Raw genomic sequence first — 25,965 nt, 5'->3', positions numbered from 1 at the left:
TTCCATTCATTCAGTCAACTGTCAGCTCCAGAAAGCAAAATTTTAGAGCTAATGGATTTGCAACATGACCTTCTCAGTAAATGGAGCTGCCCGCAACACTTGTTGCTGATAACATTAGTTTTTACATCTAGCCTCCCTATCAATCTAAGTAAATAAGATACCAAATGGGGTAACTTTGCCTAAAAGAAAGCAGAGGTATTTTATGACTATCAATAACCTCCAAAATGTGGCAGTGCCCAGTGCCTTCTTAGATGAGATGTTTTGAGTTCCATACAATCTTTTATCCACCTTGATGTAGAACACTTACTCTGTTTCTTTTTCTGTCTACACAAAGTAGAAAGAGTGCAGTCTGATGCAGACAGAACAGACAAGGCCTTGGAAGAAAAAGGCTCAAGAAGGGAAGGAGCAAAACTCTCAAGCTTTTAGATCATTTATGAAAACTGAGATGTGTGGCACCAGCAACCATTCACTAGTCTGATTTCTGCTTGACATTTGCCATGATTTGGGACATGAAAAACTGGGGATACATTTACATTCCAACCTTTTAATCAGAATGCCATGTGACAGTATTTACTACTTATGATGACAACATTTAGGAATGAATCTGAGTTGAGGTTTTCCTTGCAAGATGCTCAATGGTGGGAAGGCCCAATTTTTGTGTACTAAAGAGACACGTATAAAGTACAATACCTGCTTAAGGGGAAAGGCAGTCCTGAGATCTTAGCCAGGATATTATTCTTTCCATGGATATCTATGGTAAACTGAAAGCAGGTGGTCCTTCTGTCCAGCAATCAGAGGGTGAGATTCCAGTCAGCAAAATGGTTTAAGTGCTACCATTTTGATTTGTAGAAGAGACATTCAAAGTGCTGTTATAACATGTACCATAATGGGTTCCCCTTTTTCCACTGGTTTCAGACACTGCACAGCAGGATGATTGACAGGAATGGCTCTCAGATACAAACTCCTGTGGTACAAGCCATCTGATTGACCACTTTCTTATCATCTCTACTACTAAGAATGTGCTTCCAAATCTTCACATTTAAAAAAATATGGCAAATGGAAAAACACTGCTATAATTTTTTCTAATCCAGTTTCCAGGTGAGAGAGTTCTGAACAGACCACAGCAGTGGTTCTCAAATTGTGGTCTGTGAAACACTTGTGGTTCACAGAAAACATGCTGATGGTCCACAGATGGTGCTGGTTCTTCTTTTTTCCACCTGCTACATTGCACTAAAAGACAGCTAACAATAGATACATTAAATACTTACCTAATATTATTTTTGCACGTGAGCAACTAGCTCTAGAAATCTGAGATGTTATCTGTGAGTGGCAGGGCAGGTGGTGTAAGCAGTCATGGATGGAAGGTTGCCCTGAAGACAATCTTTCTTTTAGGCTGTGGTTCACACAACAAACACGTTTGAGAACCCTGTATCACAGAGTCGTTCACAGGACTTAGACTGCTTTCACACTTATAGAAAGTGCTGTTTTCAGGGTACAAAAACACAACAAAGAAACCCAGCAATAGCACCAAACCTCTTGCATGTAATTTGGGAACATAAAAGAAACTTTTATTTCTTCAAAAAAAACAACACTCCAAATTTCAGTGAATTTGGTGGTCATGGATGGTATTATATTTGAGCACCCTGGATGATGAATTTATATCCACAGACCTGGTAAACTTTTTCACAGTAGTGCATATTTATCCATACTGCCCAACCAGTGTCTTAATATTTTTCTAGAGAGATCACCCCAGGGATGAAGCAGCAATACCATCTCCATGCCTTTTCACTCTTTGCCCTCTGCTAAGACTCCCAACAAGAAAGATAATTGTTTCAGTAGGTTTCTTAATAATGTGGACACCTGTCTACTGAAAAATGGACTGAGTCTACCAACTCCTTTCACGTGAAAGGAACTCTTGACAATGGACATGAAGATAAAAAAATTTCTAGGGCAAGTTGACTTCTTTCCCTCATTAATTTCCAAAACCATTCCCAGGGGATCTGAAAGGCAGTCAGAGTAGATCATTTCCAATTTACACAAAGCTTTTATGCTATGAACCTACAAATAAATCTTGAGACAATCCAACCCAGATTGTTATCCAAGAATGCATTCAAGTGTAATCAAAAGACTATAAATAGCTTGTTGAAAACGCTTTGGGGCAAAGATAAAATTGAATAAAGACAATCTAGACGTGCAGGTCACCAACCATAGACCTTGGGAAGAATCCATACTAAGGTAGGACTGTGGGATGCCATAGAAGCATGCAGCCTTCAGGACCACATGCCAGAGGGTCTTCTTACCTCAGAGCTAAAAACAATGGTGCAAAAGGATGTATTAATGAAACAAAACTTGAGTGTATTTCTTTGAGTGCCATAGGCTGAGAATCTAAGGTGGGCGATGGGTGGGAAACAAGACTTCTTAGAAACCGGAAGGAAGTACCAGGAATAGTACTCTGGAGACAAGTTAAAGTAATGGTCCAGTGGCTCCACAGAATGGGGTGAGTGTTCCAGATTTAGTAGGTTTGGAACTTGAAGCATCTTCTCTCCTTCCTTTTATCCTTAGATTTGTCTTTCTGGATATAAGGCAGAAACTGTAAGAAATGCAGAGGCACCCTGCATTCACTAAGGATTTGGGCTCACCAGATAGGGTGAGAGAATTTCTCCCCATATTTCATTCAAAAGAAGCAAAATAAAAGGCTGCTGAGAAAAATAAGTATTGGGGTTAGCTAATGGCAAGTCTGTTTTGCCCCTTTTATTCCTGTGTATGTATTCAGTCCACTGGTTGATGTCTTTACATGCAGTTTTTATCATTAGTTTATTATTGGTATTGTGGTATTACCCGAAGGCCTCAGTGGAGATCAAAGCCCCATGGTGCTAGGGGCTATACATATCTTGACTGGAAGGTAGCCAGATAGAAAACATGTTAGCCAGCCTTGGAGGTGTTATGTATATGAGGGGAAGGAGGAGAATTCCTGAATGCTAAACATTTCGGCAGTGATACTTATAGTTTTGGTTCACTAAAGTGCTTGATTTTTCTTAAATTGACTTCTTATGTTGTATGGTACGATAACAACAACAACTTTCTAGTCCCTGAAAGGATTGTGTCCACCAATTCAGAGATCTTTCTCCAGCTTAATATTCTGGCTGAATTGTTATTTATACACTTAGAATGGCATTTCTAATAGCTGATCTCTATCAGCTATTATGAACTCTGGCTTTCTGTGGTTTTAGTCATTAGTTTAGTGGTTAATGTTACAAAAACTGGAAATCTAAATCTTTGCCTTAGTTTGGATTTGTCTTTAAAAAGCTCAGACAAGATATTATCGTGTCAAAATCTTCTGCTGAGTCCTCTTAATGCAGTAGGTAGCATAACTCCACATATAGTGCAATGGTTATGAAACAAGCCCATGAGCAGAACACACTTCTGGAAAGAAAACTGTTTATTTCCAAAGTGAGACAGGAGCTCACATTTGCTATATGTTTTCTTTCACCTTTCCACTAGAATAGACGCGATACTACCATACATTAAGCCAAAAGCAACCAACATACTTTCTTAACTGTTTTGGAGGTTTTTAGAATATATTCTCTTTAGTATGTTTGGGATTTAGACATTAAATGGAGCTAAGCAGCCATGTTCCCCAATATACCCCTAAAAATGAAACATTTAATAAAATGAAACATTTAATTCCTGATTTCCTCCATAAAACATTCAGTATGAAACAGGTGTGTAATCAGGAAGAACTGGTGAGTATGCAATAAATAAATGCATGGAGAATATTTTTAGGACCTGATCCAACTCTCATTAAAGTCAATGGGAAATTGTAGGTCAGAACCTTTGTTCTGGAGACAGTCAGAGAAGAGATGGAGTTGTAGAACAGACAATGTTCTTCTGAGGTGAAATTCACCTCTGTGCAGAGGGCCAACCTTAGTCCTATGTACCACTTAATCCCTCAAAATCAGGCTTGCACTCATGCCCCATGATGCAGACAAATGAATAAATAAGCAGACTATATTTTCTGCATATATTTGGCCAATGACACATACCATATATGTGTTAAGGGCCAAGTTCTGTCCTCAGATGAACACAGGACTCCCACTGACTTTGTTGAGAACCATAAGCATACATCTGTGGGCAGAAATCAGTTATCTTATGGCCAAATTAATGGCATAGTAATACAAACTACTACATATGGTTTATTTTGTACCCTTATTGTAGCTTTGGGAACCATAACTTGGAACTTCTTGATTTTTAGGCATGCAAAATTCCAACCAAAATTACATCAATGTATGTTTTTCTTGGATATGGGAACATACTAGCTATCTGTTGCACAGTATATCAGTTTTTACCTTGTCTGTGTTTACCACATATTCATCTCTTTTGAACACTTATTATCTTAATTCACAGCAAACATTGAGAGTTTTGATCATGGAGATGGAGAGCAGTGAAGAGATGTTCTTCAGTGATCCATCTGGTACCCTCTATACATTTATAGCAGCACTTGCAAGTGCCTACGTACTTCAAATACATAGAGTCAATTCATACTCTTACTTACCCCAGTGTGACACCATCTATTTCAATGAATTGCACCTATTAAACTGGGAGCAGAATGTGGTCTTTTCAGTACTGAGACCTCTGCAATACACAGGTACAGAAGAGTGAGTGGCAGATTGAACTTTGGCTTTCTGTGGTTTTAGTCAGTGGGTGAATGTTACAAAAACTGGACATCTAAGTCTTTGCCTTAGTTTGGATTTATTTCTAATTTCTGAGGGCTCTAAGCAATATTCTCTCTGTGGCTATGGTGTTTCCCCCATGCCTGGCATGTTGCATAAAACTTCAGTGGAACATTAGAACTTTTAGTATATAGTATATGCATTGAATTGTAGAGACACTATGCTCATAGCTGCATGCTAAATATTCTTAGGGCACTTAAGAGGGAAAAAGCTCCCTGAAGTCTTTACCTACTTCCAAGTGTCCTTACAAAGTCACTTGAAAACTCTTGGGCCAGAAGTTCTGCTGTCTTTGTTGAAGTGGATCAGTCCCTCTTGTATTTGCAACAACTTCTATTTCTCTCCAAACCATGAAGAAAATGGCTGACTGCCAATTTCACACCCTAATCAGCTTGACCATAAGAAACTGATCCTGGGTGGCTATTCAAACTTTATTTAAAATTTAACTCCTATTAGTCTGTAACAAGCTGCAAGGGACAGCACGGTGTGTAAAATGTATTTTCAAAGAAAAAAAGAGCATCGTTTCCTTAAAACACAACACTAATTGTATAAAGATTGACAACAAAAAAAAGATATCACTACAACTTAATTGTCCTTGCCTCAAGTTAACAGTGAAGAGAGGAAGATTATTTAACTAAGGTGGATACAGTAATAAAAACATATAAGCAAGGTTATTTTTCGCCAGTGAAAAAAATCAGTTAGCTATGAATAATAATCTCATTAATCTAGCACTTAATGAGATGAAGACAAAATTAATCAAAATAAAACAATGATAAAAATACCCTCTTCTTATTACACACCTGAGGTGGCCCACTCAGCAGCAGCCTCCTTGGGTGAAAGGTGTCCATTCTGCCCTCATTTCTATTATTGTAGTCCATATGGATTGGTTTGGGAACTGTCCACTGGCGATAGTATAGAGACTGCTCCGTGCAGGTCATCATTTTACTCATGACAGGGCGGAAAGAACTTGCCCACATCACAGAATGATAAGGCAAGAGGGAAGATGACTTGGGAAGTCCGCTGCTGTCAGTAGAAGTAATAATGTCATACACCAGCTTAGGCAGGAAAACAATGGGGGGCTGTTTCGATGCTTTAGTCATGGAGCACTGAGACGTCTGCAGGATGAAGGAGTTGTGAGTAGGTGCAGAAGAAGAGGAAGAAGAGGAGAAAGGTGATGACGATGAGTTGATGGAAATTTGGGCACTTTTTATGTTCTGTTTTGAATCCAGCTGTTCAGCTGCAGCTGGCAAGTGCTTGCTGATCACCGTTTGCGCCCCCTTTTCTACTTTCTGCCTTTGCCTTTCGCAGTTGTTTGCGTTCTCTTCAGTAGTGCTGCTTAGGACTTGGTGGGGTGATTTTGCTATGTCCCCTGGTGTTGCTAAAGGAGGAGACGATTCAATGCAGAATGCTACACCTAAAAGCAAAATCTGTATTTCAACATGGGGTAATGTGATTCTTCAGCAACTACATTGAACCACAACATTTCTATTACACTTTTCATTGTCAAACCACAGTAAACAATATATAATGCAGACATCAAAAGCTGTGAGTCCAGACCTGCTCCTGTTGGGCCAAACTGTGTTCACCTAACTCACACAGGTAGTCTTATTGATACTAACGGGAGTATTTGTATAAGTATTTGGGAGTATAAGCCCATGCAAATTTGGAATACTAAAATATATGGCAAAGCTCCCATTGATTTCAGCACTGAGCCTTATGTTTGATAAATTTTCCATTTCTTCGAGAAATGTAAAAAAATATAACTTTAAAAAATGTAATAGTCACAGGTTATTTTCCCTCCAACTATAACAGTTTTAACATAGGCATGATTTTGATCCTAAATGTTCTACCGGAATCCCATTAACATGACACTTATCAGCCTCCTGGAAGGTAAGGGCCTGATCCTGAGAGTTGCTGAGCATCCCCAACTCTCAAAGATTTCAAAAACGAGATGCAAATGATCAGCAGTTCTCAGATTAGCTTTTCAAAATAGTCCATTTGCCGAGGCACTGATCTCCATAGCACTTATTGGAGTCTCCCCGCAAGCAATAAAAAAGAAAAGAAAAAAGTGATTGTCAGCACTGATATAAACAAACACAATCTCATAAAGTCAAGTAGACTTCAACCATCTAATCAGGGCATGCACCAATTTCCAAGAAAACAGCTATACAATTCACACTCCAAAACCAGAGTTCCCATAAACCCATTGCCTAGATGCCCATGACATCATGCAGGAACTCCACAGATTATGCCTACCAAAGATAGACACAATCTCCATGAGACATGGATCAACGAAGTTGGGGAGTGTTCACACTAAAATTCACATATCATGCTCCCTTACACCAGACACTACTCCACAAAACCCTCTGTCATGACTAGCTATGGGGGACCTTTTAAGTGTGAACTCCATAGTTTCTGGGAGATCCAAAAGTGATGTACAATAGTTACGTGCTGTGGTTCCTTTCTTGACTTTCTATTTTTCCACAAACATATATGAGGGATGCCCACTTGCTTTGTCCCCATGAAACAGGAAGAGACATCCCAATTGCATACTCCAAAGCAGCCAATAGCAGAATAAAAACAATGGTAAAAATGTCACCAACAATGTGAATACATTTTGGACTTAGTACTACTGTGACAACATGCCAAAGACCTGTATCCATGTGCAAGAACTGACCAAAGAGATTTTCTTTAACAAACAGATTCAGGCCAACAAAGCCAAAAGTGGCATCCTAGGGCAGTGGAGAAGAGATCAGCAGCCTGACTTTGAAGAACAGTATACATTTCAAAAATTAAAAAATTTGGTGCTTTTCCATTTGTAATGGCAACTGTGCCTTATGGCAAAATAATTCACAGTCAGAATACTCATATAGCTGTGGTGAGAACAATAATTATTTGGAAATAACTTGAAACATTTAATTTTACAGCTAATGCAACATAACATGTTTTGTGACGTTACATGAAATTGTAATCTTCCACATAAATATTTATGTATTTTTACTGAAGTATGATATAATGCATATTGCACATTTGTTCTGATCCATTAGTCTCCACCCATAAAAAAAACATACAAATTTAAATTTTTTAGTACCTCCTGACATTGCTTCAAACTTTTACTCCTGGGGGAATTCTGCACCACTGCACACATGCCAAATTCACACCCCCCCCCCCACAGCTTTTTTTCTCTCCACAGAATACTGTAAACCATTCTGCCAGGGAGCCACTGCAATTACACCTTTTGCCCATCAGGGGCTGTTGTGGCATCAAAACAGAGGGCAGACAGCTCCTGAGCCAGAGCAGCCAGCCACAGAGCCGTTGAGAGCAGAGGCTGCTTTTCTCACAGCGATATACCTGGGGTTCAGAACAGCTATTGGGAGGGACAGATTAGGGTAGAGGCACAGGAGCTAGTGGGATGACAGCATTGAGCCAGAGACTGAATGGGAGTGGGCTGCCGCTGTAGGGACACATGGGGACTGGGGGAAGAAGGGTGCAGGGAAAGGCAGGGACAGGGCAGAGGTGCCCGAATGAATAGGAAAGGCTAGGGGTCAGCCCGGGTCTGCATGGAAGAGGCTCCCCAACAACCCCTTGTCCCCCTCCTTCTTCTCCCTCCCCCCTGCAAAAAACCCTGTTCCATACTTCTCCCACCCACACCTAACAACACTCCAGGTTCACTCCCAGACTGCCAGAAATTAATTCCCCCTCCCTCAGCTCCTCCATTACCCCTGACTCCCCCAAGCCTTTGCACTGCTTCTGAGGGGTGTAGGAAATACATTTCTGTACAGTAGTTTAAATTAATTATTACTCAAAGTTCTGTATTAATATGCCTAGTAAGGAATCTATTTGTCAAAAAAACATTTCTTGAATCTTTTTTGTTGTCTGTATTGTTACAGACACACTTGCTGACAGGTATTTTGAAATAAATTACCAAAATAATTGAAATTGACATGATTATTTTGACAAATAAAATATGCAGAATTTTAAAATATTGTGTGCAGAATTTTAAATATTTTTGGTGCAAATTTTTTATTTTTTTGGTGCAGAATTCCCCAGAAGCAAAACTTTAATGGTCTGTTCTTAAACCAGTTTTCAGATTGAGAAGAAAAACTATATATTCAATGTATAGGGCAAAGTATTGACAAAATATACTCATTTCTAAAAGGAACACTCTACACTGAAAAATTTGTGAGCACACATTCTAGTGCCCAAAAAAAGTTCATGAACATTTTTTCAGGCAAAATTTAGGACAGTCCTTTGAACATACAGAGGCAGGTCCTTAGCTAGTGTGAGTTGTCATGAGTCCACTGGTTTCAAATGGAGCTCTGACAATTTCCACCAGCTGAGGATCTGCATCTTGGTACCTGTCATAAAAATATTAAAGAACATTTCTGTTGCTACGATACTGCTGTATAATACAGTGACCCCGCTCGCAGGTCGGTACAATGGTCTATGCATTCATGGACCAAGCATGAGGCAATCTTGTTATTTTTTTATCTCAGAAGTAAGACTCTTGAAAGCTCCGATTTTTTAAAAATTTAATTGTTAGCAAGTTCATTAAAACAGGTTTTGCCAAAAAACTAAGGATTTGTGTCTTTTATTCTTCATTTGCCAGGCTAAATGAATTGCCACTTTTACATCCTAAATACCACTTGAGAAAGATTATCATAAAGTCTTACTTGAAGCTTTTGAAGACAGAGATGAAGATGCAGAGTCATGGGAGCGTGATCTCTCTCTTTTGACAGGACTTCTCTTTTCTGAAGTGGAGCCTGTTTCATGAGAAGAGGGAGGATGGAGGAGAATTACAATTCTAAAGACCAATTCTCTGCTATGGCCAAAGTGCATAAAGTGAAGGGATGCTGGGCAAAAGTGGCTTAAAGCTCATCTAGGTGCCCTGATTCAGGTGCTGTTCTGAGTGTGGCCATTCTTCCTAGGCTATGGTGGAGCAGCCTAAGGGCTGTTCTAACTTTGGCTGAGCTACAACAGCCTCTAAGAGCCAAAAATGCAATGAAGAGCTGGCATAGTGCAGAGGTATCTCGGCCGCATTCCCTCTTTGCTAGTCATGCCTCCTCTTCTTTGCTATCCCAGCAGCATGGAGGATGAGTGACACAGTAGACCCTATGTTGATACTACCAGGTGCCCACCCTTAAAATGGGATTTTAAACCAACTTCACAACCAGACTGTACCTTTCTCTTTGATAACAATATAATTTCATCCCCCTCTCAAAATACATCTTTCTGTTAATTTTCGCCCCTATTCTGCCTCCCTTATTTGTGCTGAATAACACTTTATTCAGTTGAGCAGTCCCTTTAATGTGACCTTGAGCAATCACTTATCCTCTCTGTGCTTCAGTTCCCCCATCTGTAAAATGGGTAAAAAAATGACTTTTCAAGGGTTCTAAGGTTCAACTAATTAATGATAATAAAATTCTTTGCATTCCTCAGTTGTAAGACACAATATATAGGAGGTACAAATAACATTATTTGATAAGTTTAATTCCAAAAGTGCATAAACCATCACTGTAAATTCAAATAATGTCTCCCAATCTTTTGCAGCTCCCCATGCTACTGATTGCTGTATACTTATGTATTTACTGTTCCCTTCCTTTTGACAGTTTGCTTTGCACTCTTAAAGGCTAATGTCCATCTCACTTAGCTGAAATTTATGGTATTAGTATTTAATACACAATTGCTGTTTGAGTACCTTTTAAGAGCACTGGCACTACACAGGTTCATTTACCTTCTGTTACTATTTCTTCATCTTCATTATCAGTACTGCTCAGTTTCTCCGGGTCACTCTCCAACACATCATTCACGACCACCTTCTCCATGTGGATTTCTGAGCTAACAAAATATGCTGCCAAGCCAAGCTCTTGCTCCAAGGCTGTCCTTACTAAGCAAGAGGAATTTATTAAACGTAGGTCACAATATCTCAATGATCTGGAAAGAAACCAAAAGATACTATGAAAACTCACGGTATTCCACACCTTTGATTGTGTTTGCAAAAGAAATAACGAGGAATTTTGTCATTGCCTACTTAACTGATGTGTGAGATAGTGACCCATTGATATCACTTTGTTCTGTCTTTCAGTAAATTCACCACTATATTGTGTCATTATTACTTTAAGCAGTATAATCTAACGCATTAGGCATAAATTTAGGAGACAGATTCTTCAGAGTTCTAATCCTGGCTCTGACACTTACTTTCTCTCTACTCTAGGGATGTCACTTAACCTCTTTGGACTAATTCATAAGCAGGCGCAACACTGATGTTGATGGGAACTGCACCTGCCTACACCAAGGGTTAGTGGGATCTTTTTGTGTCTTGGTTTCCTCATCTATAAAACAGGAATAATTGGGAATGTTATGAAAATGAAAAACTGCACCCCACAGCTCAGCCTCACAACCATTACCACCAACCTACTACACCACAAATGTTCCACTTTTTTGATATAGAAACTACCAAAAATCATCCTGTCACTCAAATTTCACCAGCCTTTGCACCCACAAAGGATTATGGGTCACAGCAGGTCGCAGAATGATTTTTCAGCCATTTGAAGGGCGCAGAGAAAAAGGAAGTTGTGAGCCATTGAGAATGAACAAATGTCATGGAAATATTTGTCAGTATTTCCTTCCTACCTTGGCAAGGCTTCCCCTTGGGGGTCCATTCCACTAAATATTAATATGCAAGGCAGACCTTCTAATTCCAAATAGGTCTGTGGCCTCCACTCCGCATCTTCAATTTTCTGCCATATCTGTCATAGAATATAAAAACATTGGTGGGCATATTTACATGGCATAATTAAGAATGAAGAAACAAATGATTTATTGTCTATTGTATGGACCTAATTCTGCAGATGTTCCACAAGAGAAATCATTGCAGGATCAGGCCCTAAACTGAAAGGTCCTGAGTTGCAAAATGGTCTTATCTTCTTTCAGAAGTTTTATATCAATAATAAACTGCCCCATAATATGACTATATATCAGAACTCTAATGAATTGTTACCATAAGTGGCTAAATATAGATCCAAATGCTCCTCCAGGAAACATGAGAAACCATTGTGAAGATGTATAGCTTGATCTTCAAAGACAGAAAGCAGAGTTACTCACTATAAAGGTTTTCCTTTGTTGGTCCAGTCTTCTGACCACAGCTGTCAGTTACCCTTTGATAATCAGGCCCATTGGATGATACCTTTATTCACACTGATTAGTACCTAGTCAATGAGATTTCTTGATGAGTAAGGTACTACTCAGTGGGAGCAAGGGTATCACTATCTGGTCCTTATTTATTCATTAAGCACCAACAGTATATGCAGTGTTGCACAAGACACTTAAGACAACATGGCATGCGATTCTGAATTCACTTATATCAGCTTTAAAGCATAGAGTTATTCCTGATTTATATCAGAATGAGTTCAAAATCAGGCCCTTGTCTTCAGCTCTGTTGAGCTAAGTAGATAAACAACATGAATCAGACTCAGAATGTAAGAACAGTCCTAGCTTAGAAAATACAAATATTTTTGTTTTAATATGTGGTGACAGCATTTGTACTAAGTGGGGTAGTGTCTGTGGACTTCGACATGTGTGACGCTTGAGGTCAAACTATGTGATCATAGTTGTCCTTTCTAGCCTCGAAATCTATGAATCTATTATTTCCAGCATTTTCATATTCAAAATCACATAAGGTCCAGAAAACATTAGGCACCATGCTTAGAAAATCTGGGCCATTCAGAGACCAATGGGTAAGTGTACTGATTCAAAGCCTTTACGCCTGGTAGACTGTGCAATACAATTCCAAACTGGTCACTGAGGTTTGCTCACAAGGGGAAACCACCTCTCTGCTCTGGTAAAGGTTTTTCCAAACCAAAAGTAGCTTTCATTTTCACTTGGTCTTTTACCACCATGTTGATTCATTGATGCCACAGTCCAGTGCAATGAAGCTGATTGGGGCTAAAGCTGTTGGTGGTTGGGAATTCTAATCACGTTTGTAAAGGCCCTCCTGAGCAGCCATCAGAAGCTGGCTATAGGAATGACAGATGGATGTGTCTGATAGAGAGGAGTCAGGCTCTTCAGGGAATTTTAATTTTGCTGGGAAGTAGCCATCTCCATCACTAACATCCAAATCTCATGCCAATAAAACCTTTATATCACCACCCACTCACTGAAAGCACTGCTCCTCAGAGATTCTTTTCAGGCAATGTCATTCTGCAAGTTACCTTTAGTTGCTCCACAAAGTGCTTCCCTATGGTGATTCCAGAATTAGGATTTCCCAAGATGATTTCAAAATTATCTGCAAGGGATAGTCTTTCCCTTACGTGATAAAGTCGTTCATACGCCACAGCAGCCAATGGAATGCAAGGAATTCTTAACACCACCATGAAGCCATGACCACTAGGGCATTGCCTTGAAGAGTTTATAAGGTTTTGGGTGATTTCCAGAGTTTCAACTGAGGTGTAATTCTTCATCTGAGACAGGCCACTTACTGCCATCATAGCTGCAGAGTAATGCTGTACAAGGACAAATGTCCTTATCACTGCACTGTGTAATCTGGGAAATCTGAAATAAATTGTGAAGCATTAAAATCCTAGAATTAAAGTGAGAATGCTGCCCTTGTAAAAATTATTAAAACTCAAAATTTAATCCAGGTGAAAAATCATGCCCAATACACAGTAGAACCTCATTGACCTACAGGTAATCTGCAAATCCTGTAATTCCAAGACCATTGGTGCAATCTCTCCACTTCTCAGTATAGATGTAATAGCTAAGTGGGATAGTGAAGTTATATTATCTCCTGTTATTATTATGACTTCATCACATTTGCAAAACATACTACTGGATATTTGCTAGAGTACTATGCAGTAATATTAATCAAAACTAAAATGCACTTGTCATATAAATGAACAAAGTACTCCTCATAGTGCATTATCCTTGCTTTTTACTCGTGAAAGATCTGATTCAACTACTACTAAAATCAATAGAAAGAGCTGGATTTATCCCTAATACAAACAGATTCCCCCAGTCATTAGTACAATTTTGCAAAGTTCTGCTTGCTCAATCTTTTATTACATCCACACCTTAACACCTCCAAGGAGTCCTACTGGAGTTTTGTGCATGCAAAAAATATACCTAAATTACAATTACTATGCATTTGGAGTAACTACGTTTTTAATCTGAATCTCTCCACATGGAGCAAATCAGCTCACTGACATCATTTTTTCAAGCTCTGATGATGTTCTACAGGATTCTCCCTAACTGAGTCTTTCATTGATTTAACTCCATGAGCCAAAGTGAAATCTCACCTGCTCTTTGTGGTCCCACTAAAAAAGTCAAAAAGTATTGGCTGGGGGTTAGTTAATTTCTAACATTTCACTTTGAACACAAGATTTGTTTGTAATATTATTTCTGTGGTGCCTATAGGCACCAACCAAGACCAGGGGCTCACTGTGCTAGAAGGCGTGCACGTAGCAAGAGAGTGCTCCTGCCCTGAATAGCTTCCAATCTAAATAAAGACAACTGAGAAAGGTTAGGAGCAGAAAAGGAGACAAAGAGAGGTAACGTGATTTGCCCTAGGTCGGTGGCAAAACCAGGAATAGAAAGAACCCAGGTCTCCTGACTTGCAGCCCAGTATCCCACCCACTAGACCACGCTACCTCTCAAATTTCATAATGCTTTAAACCAAAGAATGTACTGTACCTTCTTCCTAAAGCCATGACCATAGCTTCAAAAGAGCTGTCATATCGAAGTAACGGAAGGCTGTGTCCAGAAAGGGTGGATTCAATGAATTCTGACAACCCAAAATATTTCTTGTTTTCATGGTATAGATCTATTCCCTAAAGTAAATAAGACAACAGCAATTTAAGGATAAAACTTATTGATGAATTATAAATAATTCATCAATCTACCATCACCCATATATAGACATTCTTTATATCTCGTACACACACACACACACACACACGTATATATAAAATAATCCACATACATATACACACACATTCATACTCACAATAGGTCATTCTCAGAAGGTTTAAACTGGTGTCATTCCAATTACTTCAATGAAGCTTACTTACAATTAACACTAGCTGAGGATCTGGGTAGATTTATATATATTTTTATCTTGTGCACAGTAGAAAGACTACACAGTTTTGAACTACTTGACACATCATCTTTCCACACATCAGAAAATGTATGAGCCAAAAAAATAAAAGTCTGGATAAAAATATTGAAAAAATGTCGGAAAAACAGCTAGGGAACTTTTCTGATAGTAAGTATAATGCGCTCTCACTGGTCCACCTTGCACACATGAACCACATTCTGGTTATTTCCATGTAGAGCATATGAATTAAGCCTAAAATAGAGGTATCAAAAGCATGGATAACCATGGTGAGATGTGTGAGAGGAAATGCAATGATCTCTTGGTAAGGTGAAGATTTAATAAAAACTTTTCAGAGCCTCCTTCTTTCTCAGAATTCAAAAACAATGAAGATTAAAACCTATGATTGCAAACCATTTTGTAAGAAGCAGGCAGATGCCTTCAGTGGAGGGATCAGTCATGGTCTTTGCAGCTTCCTCTGAGCAGTCAGGATCACACACTCCCAATATTATAATTCACTTATTATTGTTAACAAATATTTGCATAAAGTTTATGGATGCTTAATACAGCTGGCAATTACATCAGCTCTGTCCTTAATAGACTGGGGATCAGAGTGACATTGTAGGGCTTCTTTCCACCCAATAAGGTGTTGAAGCTCTCCAGAGAGAAAGGCATGGCCCAGAGACCTGGATTATGACATTAGTGCTCATGGAGAGGGAACAAAATGCTCCTCAGGATCTGATCTACAAATAAACACCTTCATTTCTTTTAGGCATGGGCAAGTGAGGTATGAAAATGTGACATACCTTAGTAGTGTGAGTAGCTCACCAAAAAAAAGGGAGGGGAGAAAATTTGGATCACTACAAAAAGCACAGGCCCCCCCATTCTCAGTAGCTAATGATCCAACGTCACATACATTTACAGATACCAGATGTCCTGAATGGTTTTATTGAAACTGGAGGCTTCAACAAATTTCAGTGGATTCCTAGGACATCTGGTCGCCTCAGGGTCATCTGTCTATCGTAGCTATGCCATGTTGCAATGAAGCATAGCAATGCCACACATGCCAGTTCAGGTGGCTAACCTGTTCCCGCCTGCCAGCCACCTCTCATTGGGAGCAGATAGAAATATGTTTCCCCTAAGAGGAGGAAAGAAAAAGGGGCAGACAGTAGGGGAAGGATATCAAGGGCTCTTCTTTAAGCAGCTCCTGAACCAGTGCTTCTCTTCAGGCTGCTCCTTCCACGAGGCATCAAAAACTGTAGTGGAGGGTAAGGAAACTGGGAGGGTGAGAAACAGTGAGGTGAGGACTAGAAAGGGACAAACAGTCTGGAAGATAAAAGGCATGGGGGATAGACTGAAAAGGGACTGATAGATACTGGGGAAAGGGAGGGGAGAAATGGAAGGAAGGTGAGTGACAGAAGGGGAACAAACAAAAAAGGGGAAGAGATGGAAGAATAAGAGAGACACATCTATAAACTGAATGAGGAAGAGGAGAGATAGGAGTGACGCAGACATCATTATTCATCATTTCACCTACAAGAACATGTGGTCTCCAGTGTTTTTCAGAACATGTAAATGTAAAATAGTTATTGAATGAACCTAAAATCCTGAAAACATCCATCTTACATTGCTGTATGACGAAGGCCAGTGGATTTCATTGTATGGGCTGATGTGAGTATGCTGTGTCTGCAGAGCATAGGGGAAGGAAGTCACATGGAGTGTCAAAATGTTTGGAGCCTCTTTCACCTCTCTGCAGTTCAACAATCTATCAACGAGTCCCACAGATGGTTCCGCTTGAGGATAAAGGCTGTGAACAGCGCTGCAAAAAGAAACCCCAAACTCTCCTAAGTGATTTGTATAAATGTACACTTGTGACAAATTCATGCGTGTCACCATCTCAAACCTGGACACGAAAGCACAGTGAACCACCCATAAGGAATTTGGGACTGGATTCTTTGGCCTTACTCTGCTCTCGTTGCACCACTCCAGTGGCACAAAGGAAGGGGAAAGCAAGCCGCATATCTCCTCAGCTGGGAACTCCCTGGCACGGTGGATTACACCGCAGACTAGGGGCTGTGATAGCAGACTTCCCTCAGCCCCCAGCATACTGCACAAGGAGACTGAGAAGGGGCTGACACCACAGCAATTGCCAACAGCCATGTGGTCCTCTGGGAACTGTAGTCAGGTGCCGTCCTCTTTATAACAGCCCTTAATGTGTTTAAAGACCTTGAAGACCTATCAGGTCCCACCTAGTCTCCTTTTCTCAAGCCTAAACATGTCCAGTTTTTTTAACCTTTCTTCAGAGGCCAGGTTTTCTAAACTTTTAATTATTTTTGTTGCTCTCCTCCAGACTCTCACCAATTTGTCCACATCTTTCTCAAGTGTGGCACTCAAAAATGGACACGGTGCTCCATCTGAGGCCTCACCAGTAGAATAGTTACCTCCTACGTCTTACATACGACACTCCTGTTATATGCCCAAGAGTGGTATTAGCCTTTTTTGCAACTGCGTCACCCTGTTGACTCATATTCAGTTTGTGATCCACTATAACAGGGGTAGGCAATCTATGGCATGCGTGCCAAAGGTGGCACGCGAGTTGATTTTCAGTGGCACTCACACTGCCCGGGTCCTGGCAACCGGTCCGGGGGGCTCTGCATTTTAATTTAATTTTAAATGAAGCTTCTTAAGCATTTTAAAAACCTTATTTGTTTTACATACAACAATAGTTTAGTTATATATTATAGACTTATAGAAAGAGACCTTCTAAAAATGTTAAAATGTATTATTGGCACGCGAAACCTTAAATTAGAGTGAATAAATGAAGACTCGGCACACCACTTCTGAAAGGTTGCCGACCCCTGCACTATAACCTCAGTTCCTTTTCAGCAGTACTACTGTCTACCCGGTTATTCCCAATTTGATTTTTTCTTCTTAAGTGAAGTACTTTGTACTTGCTTTTATTAAATTTCATACTGTTGATTTCAGAGCAGAGCAATTTTCCAATTTGTCAAGATAATTTTGAATTCTAAACCTGTCCTGAAAAGTGCTTGCAACCCCTCCCAGCTTGGTGTCATCTGAAAATTTTGTAAGAATACTGTCCACTCCATTATCCAAGTCATTCATCAAAATATTGACTAGTACTGGACTCAGGACAGACCTCTGGGGAACCCCACTATATATGTCCTCCCAATTTGACAGCAAACCATTGATAACTATTCTTTGAGTATAGTTTTTCAACTAGTTGCACATCAACCTTACAGTAATTTCATCTAGACCCATTTCCCTAGTTTACTAAAAGAATGTCATGTGGGATTGTGTCAAAAGCCTTACTAAAATCAAGATATATCAAGTCTACAGCTTCCCCACATCCACTAAGCCAGTAAACCTGTCAACAAATACATGGAAGGTGTCGATAAAACAGAACAAATGTGACAACCATATAATACCACCAGGAAGACCCTTTAGTGATACATTTGTTCTTGACAAATCCATATTGGCTCTTACTTATGACCCTATTATCCTCTAGGTGTATACAAATTGATTGTTTAATAATTTGCTCCAATATCTTTCCAGGTGTCAAAGTTAGGCTGACTGGTCTATAATTCCCAGGGCCATCTTTGTTCCCCCTTTTAAAGGTAAGTGCTATGTCTTCCTTCCTCTAGTCCTCTGGGATCTCACCCATCCTCCAATAAATTATAATTGGTATATTAAGCTGGTAGAGAAACTGAATTTCACTTTTGTGAAAAATGTCAATGTTTTGGAAAAATGTTCATCCTGAATCAGGACAAACTGTCAAAACCTTGGCATTCCTTACAGAAGTGAAATGCCATCTTTTTTATTTTAGAAACACTGACACATTCCTACAGTGAGAGCGTTTTAGTGTTTCTGAAATGCAATATGTCCTCTGATTCTGAAGTCCCCCGCCAGGCAAGTTGCTGAAGAGCTGGGAGCCCGGGTTTCCCAAGGAGCTGGGGATGTGGGTGGGTGACCTGGCAGAAACCACAGAACATTCTGATTTTGACAAAATTGGCATTTTTCAACGGAAAAAAAACATACCATCAGAAAAAAGTTTCCAACTTGCTCTAGTAATAAACAGCTAGCACATCATACCAACGGCCCAGCCACTGTGGAGTTTTTGCAGGCACTGAAGCAGAGGGGCATTTGAAAGAGAGATGTGAAGGTGGATATTGTGGTGACTTTGCACATATTTACACAGAGCTCCTCCAATACATAAGGGAGAGCCTGAAAGAATGCATGAAGGTACTTGTGGGAAAATGTAACTGATGGACAATGAAGGCTGGCATTGATGGCTCGATAAAGCATAAGAGATCATAGGCAGGGTGCAGATAGATCACCAAGGGCCTTAAAAGGAAGCATTTAATGTTTGATGCATAGAAAGGGGAAGCCAGTGGAGGGATGCATACAAGGCGGTGTCATAGATGAAGCAATGATCCAAGAATACAAACAATAACAACAATAATTAATAATAATCTCTCTAAAAATGGCCTAAGAATGAAGCTGTTCTTACCTCACCAGATCCCAGTGTGCATGATCATGGATAAGTACAAACAGTGTATGTGGATTCTGCATAGAGTTTTGCAAAAAGACTTTAAATTTAGTCTGGGCCTCTGCATCCAGCTTCACAACATATTGTTCCATCCTCTGCTTTGTAAGCTGCTCCTTTTCTAAGCCAAGTTCTAATAAAACACCTAAAGAAATGGAGCAGGGGTTAGATGCAGCTAACAATTTCCTGAACATATATAAAATAAATCTAGCTAATAATGAGCACCTGAATGCCAGAGGTGAAACAGTGTCTGCTGATATGTCACTTCGGAGGGAGGAACACAAATCAGAAAATCAACTTTCTCAAAGGAACCCAAATCAAGATTTTGAGTGCTGGAGTCAGCAATTGAGCAAACATGAGACAGCAATTTCTGAGCCACTGCTAGCTGGAATGGACGAATCTGATGCCGTTCAACATTATAACCTGGAAAGAGGCAAAAATCTGTTCAGCTGAATGACTGAAGCCTAATCTTATACAAACTCTCCCTAAAGTCTGGAAATCTTTAAAGTAGCTTGCTTATTGAGTTAGGACTCTGCTTTCATGAAAGCTAAAGGGGCATCCAAAAAACCTTTGTGAAATTGGATATTTGCATAATTGTGGACCACCATCTTTTAATCCTATGACTCTCAAACTCCTCAGGGCTGAAGCTCAGCTGCTGCACAGTTAAGGTCCAACCTTAAGGTTCAGAGACTAGGAGATCTACAGGAAGGAAGTGGAACTTCCATCCATGCAAACCTGGAGGACCGAAACAAGAGGAGTTTCTATTAACCTGAGTTTGGGACTCTGCAAAGGGATAAGTCTCTGCCCACATGGATCCAACTGCAGGATCAGGGCCTTAGTTTGTCTTGAAGGAGAGACACCTTACTCTGCTACATCTTCAGACACCTTCATTACTTACTTGTGCACACAGCTGCTCCAGTTATATCCAATGCTGTTGGCTTATTCACTGAAGTAGAAAGAGATGAAGACCTCTGGCCTTGATTTTCTTGATAAAACTTGTCCAGCAGAACCTCAATGTCACCATCTACCACATTGAAAGGACAGTGGATATTAGTATCCATGGTACACAATTAAACTCTTCTCTGAATGGCTCTCATAGCATAACAGAACCAAATCAACACCCAGGGCAAAGCAACTACGGGCCAGTTTCTCCTCTCACTTCTACCATTGTAAATCAGGACTAACCTCATTGAAGTCAATGGAATTACACCAATAGAAAATGGATGTAAGAGACAGGAGAACCAGGCCCTATGTTAATGGAACCTAGGTCAATTATATTCCTGTGTCATCCCACAGGAAGGGGATAGGCAGGTCCCAGCCATAGTGTAAGGGATACATTTAAAAATAAAAGAATGTCATTAGATAAGATTCCCTGCAAAGCACAAGACTTAATACAATGTTAAATTAAAAAATCAACAGACAATCCCTAGCTCTTTTAGACAGTGTTTTTCATCTGAAGATATGAATGTGCTTAATAAAGGATGTCAGTATCTTTAAACCCACTTTACAGATGGAGAAACTGAGGCAGGGAGTGGTGAAGTGACTTGCCCAAGGTTATCCAGCAGTAAAGAGGGGAATAGAACCCAGGTCTTAAAATCCCAGTCCAGCGCTTTAGCCATAGCCATAGCTCACCCTTCCTCCCCATTTAGGCAGTGTGGCCAAATGGATAGAGAGCCATAGACGACTAAAAAATGGAATACTCAGAAGCAAAGGAGCACAACAGAAGTAAGGTTGTACACTCAATCTTAACTCTGCCATCTTGAGTTTATGTCTTAAAATATGCTCTCTTTTTATATCATTGTAATTTATTTGTTAAATAAAATATAAAGCAAACCTGAATTGCTTATAAAACCTTACTTTTAGTCACTACAGACTTAGTTTGATTTCTAAATCCCAGTGAGTGATGTTTACAAAACAAGTTCTGCAGCCCATGTAAGCCTGCAATATGGGCTTCTCTAGCTATTCATAAGGCAGAAAACAGACATATTTTACTGAATAGTGCCACTGTATATCATGGAATATGCATCCACATAAGGATCCTCCTTACAACCTGTTCAGTCTTGTTGAAAGATATACAGGACACAGCGTTAGCACTGAGTACTCAGTTTGCTCAGCATTTGTGCAGAGACACATTAGTACACCCGGAGTGAGCTGAGCATGGTCAGGCTCTAGATTCTTAACTGCAGTCTAGTGAGTGAACATGATGTGCCTGGAAGCTATTCTGAGGATTTTCAGTTACTCTTACTGCCCAAGGAAAAGAAGCACCTGAGTGCTTGTGAGAGTCATCGTTAACAGAAAATGGGGGCAGAGGCAGCCACCGACATAGACATGTGTCTAACAGTTCTAAGAAAACAGAATCACTCTCAAATGGCTAGTTGATGGCTTGTGACTAGAGCTAGGTGAAAATTTTTTGGCAAATAGTAAATTTGCTAAAAAAAAAAAAAAAAAAAAAAAAGAATTTTTTGGGCACTTAAAACAATTAACAAATTCAGGTAAAATTTGCAAAATAGTTTGGGAAAAAAAAAAACACAAACTTTTTTTTGAAAAAATCAAAACGGTTCATTCTGACCATTTCAAAACATTTTGAAATTTAGCTATATTTATTTTTTAAAAAGAAAAAGGAGAAAAACCACCAAAAATGAAACAAAAGGAAAAACCCAAACCATTCAATTTTTTTTTCTTATTTCATTTCATTTCGAGTGTTTTTCAATCCAAAATTATATTTTGCTCATTTGTCTATTTTTTGGTTTTTGTTTCAGTGAGAAAACCCAAAATAATTAATTTCAAACCATTTTTTTTGGTTAGGCCCCCAAACCAAAAAATCCCTCATTCACTCAGCTCTGCTCATGACGTACTTTGTGCACACTGTTCTTGCTGGCTCCCCTGCCTGCAGCACCAGCTCCCCTTCATTTACTTCACCTTATTGGATTGCAAGTGGAAAGGAGCCATGATCAGCATCCCTACTGGTGACTCGATACTACTCTCTCTCATTTAGAGGGCTCAGGATTGATGCATGCTGAGATATGGAAGGGGAGTACTCAAATTCTCCTCTTAATCTGAACATGTTCATTAGTATCAACGGAAATTATGTGCATGCATTAAACGCAGTCACCCATCAATGTGCCTGTCCTGCGCAGTCAGAAATAGAACACAACTATACATTCATGCATTTTTATTAAAATATAGGCATTTATAAATTGACACATTCCAGGAGAATTTCTTAAGGAGAGACCAAATGTACTTTCCCAGATCTTCCTTGTCTCGTTTGTACGTATTCTTATTATATACCCCTGTTCCTGAAAAGTGATGAGCTCCTGCAATTGCCACTGACTTACAAGGATCAGGCTCTTAGAACTGTGTCTATTTATGGCATGTTATGTACCTGGACAAAGGGTGCTAAAAAAAGAGCCCAATGTTTCCACTTTCCCAGTAACTAGTTGATAGTTAACTTCTTTCTGATACTCTGCTGGGGTAAGCATGCTCTCAGACAGTACTCGTGCCTGGTACTTCCCTAAAAGACAAAAAAATAAGCTCTTTTTAATTTGAATTTCAATTTTGAATTCAGTTCAAATAAAAATAAAAATTCTCTACTTAATTGATAAAATAACTAGAACAATACCTATCGAAAGGCATATTCCCCCAAAACAAAAGTAACAGAAATCAGCATCTTTCTCTCCCACCTCCCCAAACAAACAGTCTTATGCTCCCCCTCTATTAGTCTTTTGTCTCAGAAAGTATGTTTGCAAAGCAATATATGGAAACGACTGTACAAAAACAGTCTTGGATTTGTCATTCATCCGAGCCATACTGCTTTCAAAATAAACCTTTAGATCTTAGTTCCAATAATTCTTCACAATATTATCAGCATAGCCTAGATAGGATTTCAGCTGTCTTCGGGAGAACACAAAGAAAAACCATTCTTGTGAAACTAAGAACATGCTCAAACCTCTCCTTAATGGAGATATTCCAGTCAAACACAGAAGTAGGACTGTATAACTACATTTTCAATGTGGCTTCGACCCAACTTCAAAATTTGCATGTGCACTGGTGTGCATGCGCAAAACCCTCCTTTGCATCCACCGACAGGCAAAGTTAGCAAGTACCATGGCTAAGGGCACCCATACACAAGCAAGGGTGTGCAAGGGCATGCAAGCAAGTTAACCCAACTAACTTTTCAGAACAGAAAATGATGGAGTTTTCCAGGTTTGTCCCAAGATTTTTCCCTAGGGATCTCACCTGTTACCGCAATGCAGGAATCTAATGCTCTGTTTCTGCAAGCACATATGATCACCACATAGTTCGTCTTCACTAGCTTCCCTTCAATGAGCAGTTTAAACATTTCTGAAAGTCCCTCTGCCAGAGAGTAACTGCACTCGATGATATGGACGCTGTCATTGCAAGAGCTGGCTGCCAGCCCTGCTAGCCAGGGAAGCTGGGCCGATGTCATTGGTGCAATCTGGCTGGGAATCGGAGGGAAAGCCTGTGGAATGGCCTGTTGATACTGACGAATTTCAGAGAGGTGCGACTCCCGCCACGAGCGCATGAATATTTGTTCCAAATCCTCAATCAAAGGAACCTGGTCTGGAGCTAAAGAAACATCAGCATTAGAGGCCCATTATAAATCACTTGCAAATGATGTCGAACTAAAAATCAAGCCCCTCCCCTCTGAAAAATACAGCAAATTAAAATCCTTTGAGGACTGATTTTGCTCTGGTTTTACACACACAACTACATTTGTCTTCACTGGCGTTACAGTTGGTTTACAGCAGAATCAGCCCCTTTGCCCATATAAAAGATTTAGGGCCAGATTCCGGTCCACATTGCAGCCCCTTTGTGTCACCATGTAAAGCTTCCCTAACTGGGAGTAGAACATTCCCTCAGCACTGGGGAATCCCTAATTGGCTAAGACTCTACACCACACTCTTCCAGCATCCCACTGGTGAACGGGGTGTGTCAGGGCCTGGCTTGGCGGGGAAGGGAGGGCATGGCTAGTGTTTGAGAGATGTTACACTCAGTGTAAGTTAAAGCAACCCTCAGCATAGTTTAAAGTCAGGCCTCAGCAGCCCTAGCTGTCAGCGGGAGCAAATCTGGCATATAGCCACTTTTGTTCCATCCTTGGTTCCTACACAGAGCAGAAGTCTGCTGGACCCAAACGTCAGGGTCCTTTATCATTTCAACAATGACTTTTTGGACCACTGCTGGAATGCGAAATGGATATTCATTGATTTTAAAGCCGGAAAGGATAATTATGAGCAACTAGTCTGACATTCTATATATGGACTATAAGGTGGATAGAAAGCTGGATAGATCATCGGGCTCAACAGGTAGTGATCAATGGCTCCATGTCTAGTTGGCAGCCGGTATCAAGCGGAGTGCCCCAAGAGTCGGTCCTGTGGCTGGTTTTGTTCAATATCTTTATTAATGATCTGGAGGATGGCGTGGATTGCACCCTCAGCAAGTTTGCAGATGACACTAAACTGTGAGGAGTGGTAGATATGCTGGAGGGTAGGGATAAGATACAGAGGGACCTAGACAAATTGGAGGATTGGGCCAAAAGAAACCTGATGAGGGTCAACAATGCCAAATGCAGAGTCCTGCACTTAGGACGGAAGAATCCCATGCACTGCTACAGACTAGGGACCAAGTGGCTAGGCAGCAGCTCTGCAGAAAGGGACCTGGGAGTTACAGTGGATGAGAAGCTGGATATGAGTCAACAGTGTGTCCTTGTTGCCAAGAAGTCTAACGGCATTTTGGGCCGTATAAGTAGGAGCACTGCCAGCAGATCAAGGGACATGATCATTCCCCTCTATTCGGCATTGGTGAGGCCTCAACTGGAGTAGTGTGTCCAGTTTTGGGCCCACACTACAAGAAGGATGTGGAAAAATTGGAAAGAGTCCAGCGGAGGGCAACAAAAATGATTAGGGGGCTGGAGCACATGACTTATGAGGAGAGGCTGAGGGAACTGGGATTATTTAGTCTGCGGAAGAGAAGAATGAGGGGGGATTTGATAGCTGCTTTCAACTACCTGAAAGGGGGTTCCAAAGAGGATGGATCTAGACTGTTCTCAGTGGTACTAGATGACGGAACAAGGAGTAATGGTCTCAAGTTGCAGTGGGGGAGGTTTAGGTTGCATATTAGGAAAAACTTTTTCACTAGGAGGGTGGTGAAGCACTGGAATGGGTTACCTAGGGAGGTGGTGAAATCTCCTTCCTTAGAGGTTTTTAAGGTCAGGCTTGACAAAGCCCTGGCTGGGATGATTTAGTTGGGGATTAGTCCTGCTTTGAGCAGGGGGTTTCACCAGATGACCTTCTGAGATCCCTTCCAACCCTGATATTCTATGATTCTATGATAACACAGGTGACAGAATTCCACGCAGTGATTCCATCCAGCCCAACAGATTGTCATTGAACTAGAGTACATCTTTCCCAAAGATATCCAATCCTGATTTAAGAGTCCATAAACATTTTTGGCAGTCCTGATTTCAACGGGAGATAGAACTTATTAAGGACTTAATCCCAGGGGAACTGCAGATGCTCAGCATGTCTCAGTATTTGGCCCTATATTTTTTTAAGACCCAGCAATCAGCT

General features: G+C 40.3%; 1 protein-coding gene across 1 annotated transcript in view; it reads right to left on the bottom strand.

The window, feature by feature from the left end:
• Nucleotides 1–25,965, bottom strand: part of GREB1 (growth regulating estrogen receptor binding 1) — an 80,502-nt gene that overhangs the window by 24,524 nt on the left and 30,013 nt on the right. The window contains exons 10-21 of the mRNA XM_024192595.1: nt 23,615–23,965; nt 22,761–22,889; nt 20,277–20,402; nt 19,604–19,801; nt 19,343–19,523; nt 16,441–16,633; nt 14,415–14,551; nt 12,938–13,277; nt 11,361–11,476; nt 10,462–10,661; nt 9,401–9,490; nt 5,528–6,141 (exon numbers count right to left, since the gene is read on the bottom strand). Of these exons, the coding sequence (XP_024048363.1) occupies nt 5,528–6,141; nt 9,401–9,490; nt 10,462–10,661; nt 11,361–11,476; nt 12,938–13,277; nt 14,415–14,551; nt 16,441–16,633; nt 19,343–19,523; nt 19,604–19,801; nt 20,277–20,402; nt 22,761–22,889; nt 23,615–23,965 (2,675 nt within the window). The remainder of the gene's footprint in view (nt 1–5,527; nt 6,142–9,400; nt 9,491–10,461; nt 10,662–11,360; nt 11,477–12,937; nt 13,278–14,414; nt 14,552–16,440; nt 16,634–19,342; nt 19,524–19,603; nt 19,802–20,276; nt 20,403–22,760; nt 22,890–23,614; nt 23,966–25,965) is intronic.

This window comes from Terrapene carolina, unplaced genomic scaffold (assembly GCF_002925995.2).
Source record: "Terrapene carolina triunguis isolate 2854851 unplaced genomic scaffold, T_m_triunguis-2.0 Scaffold42, whole genome shotgun sequence".
NCBI lineage: Eukaryota > Metazoa > Chordata > Testudines > Emydidae > Terrapene > Terrapene triunguis.
Note: the sequence above shows the minus strand (reverse complement) of the source record. Positions and strands in the feature narration are given on the sequence as shown.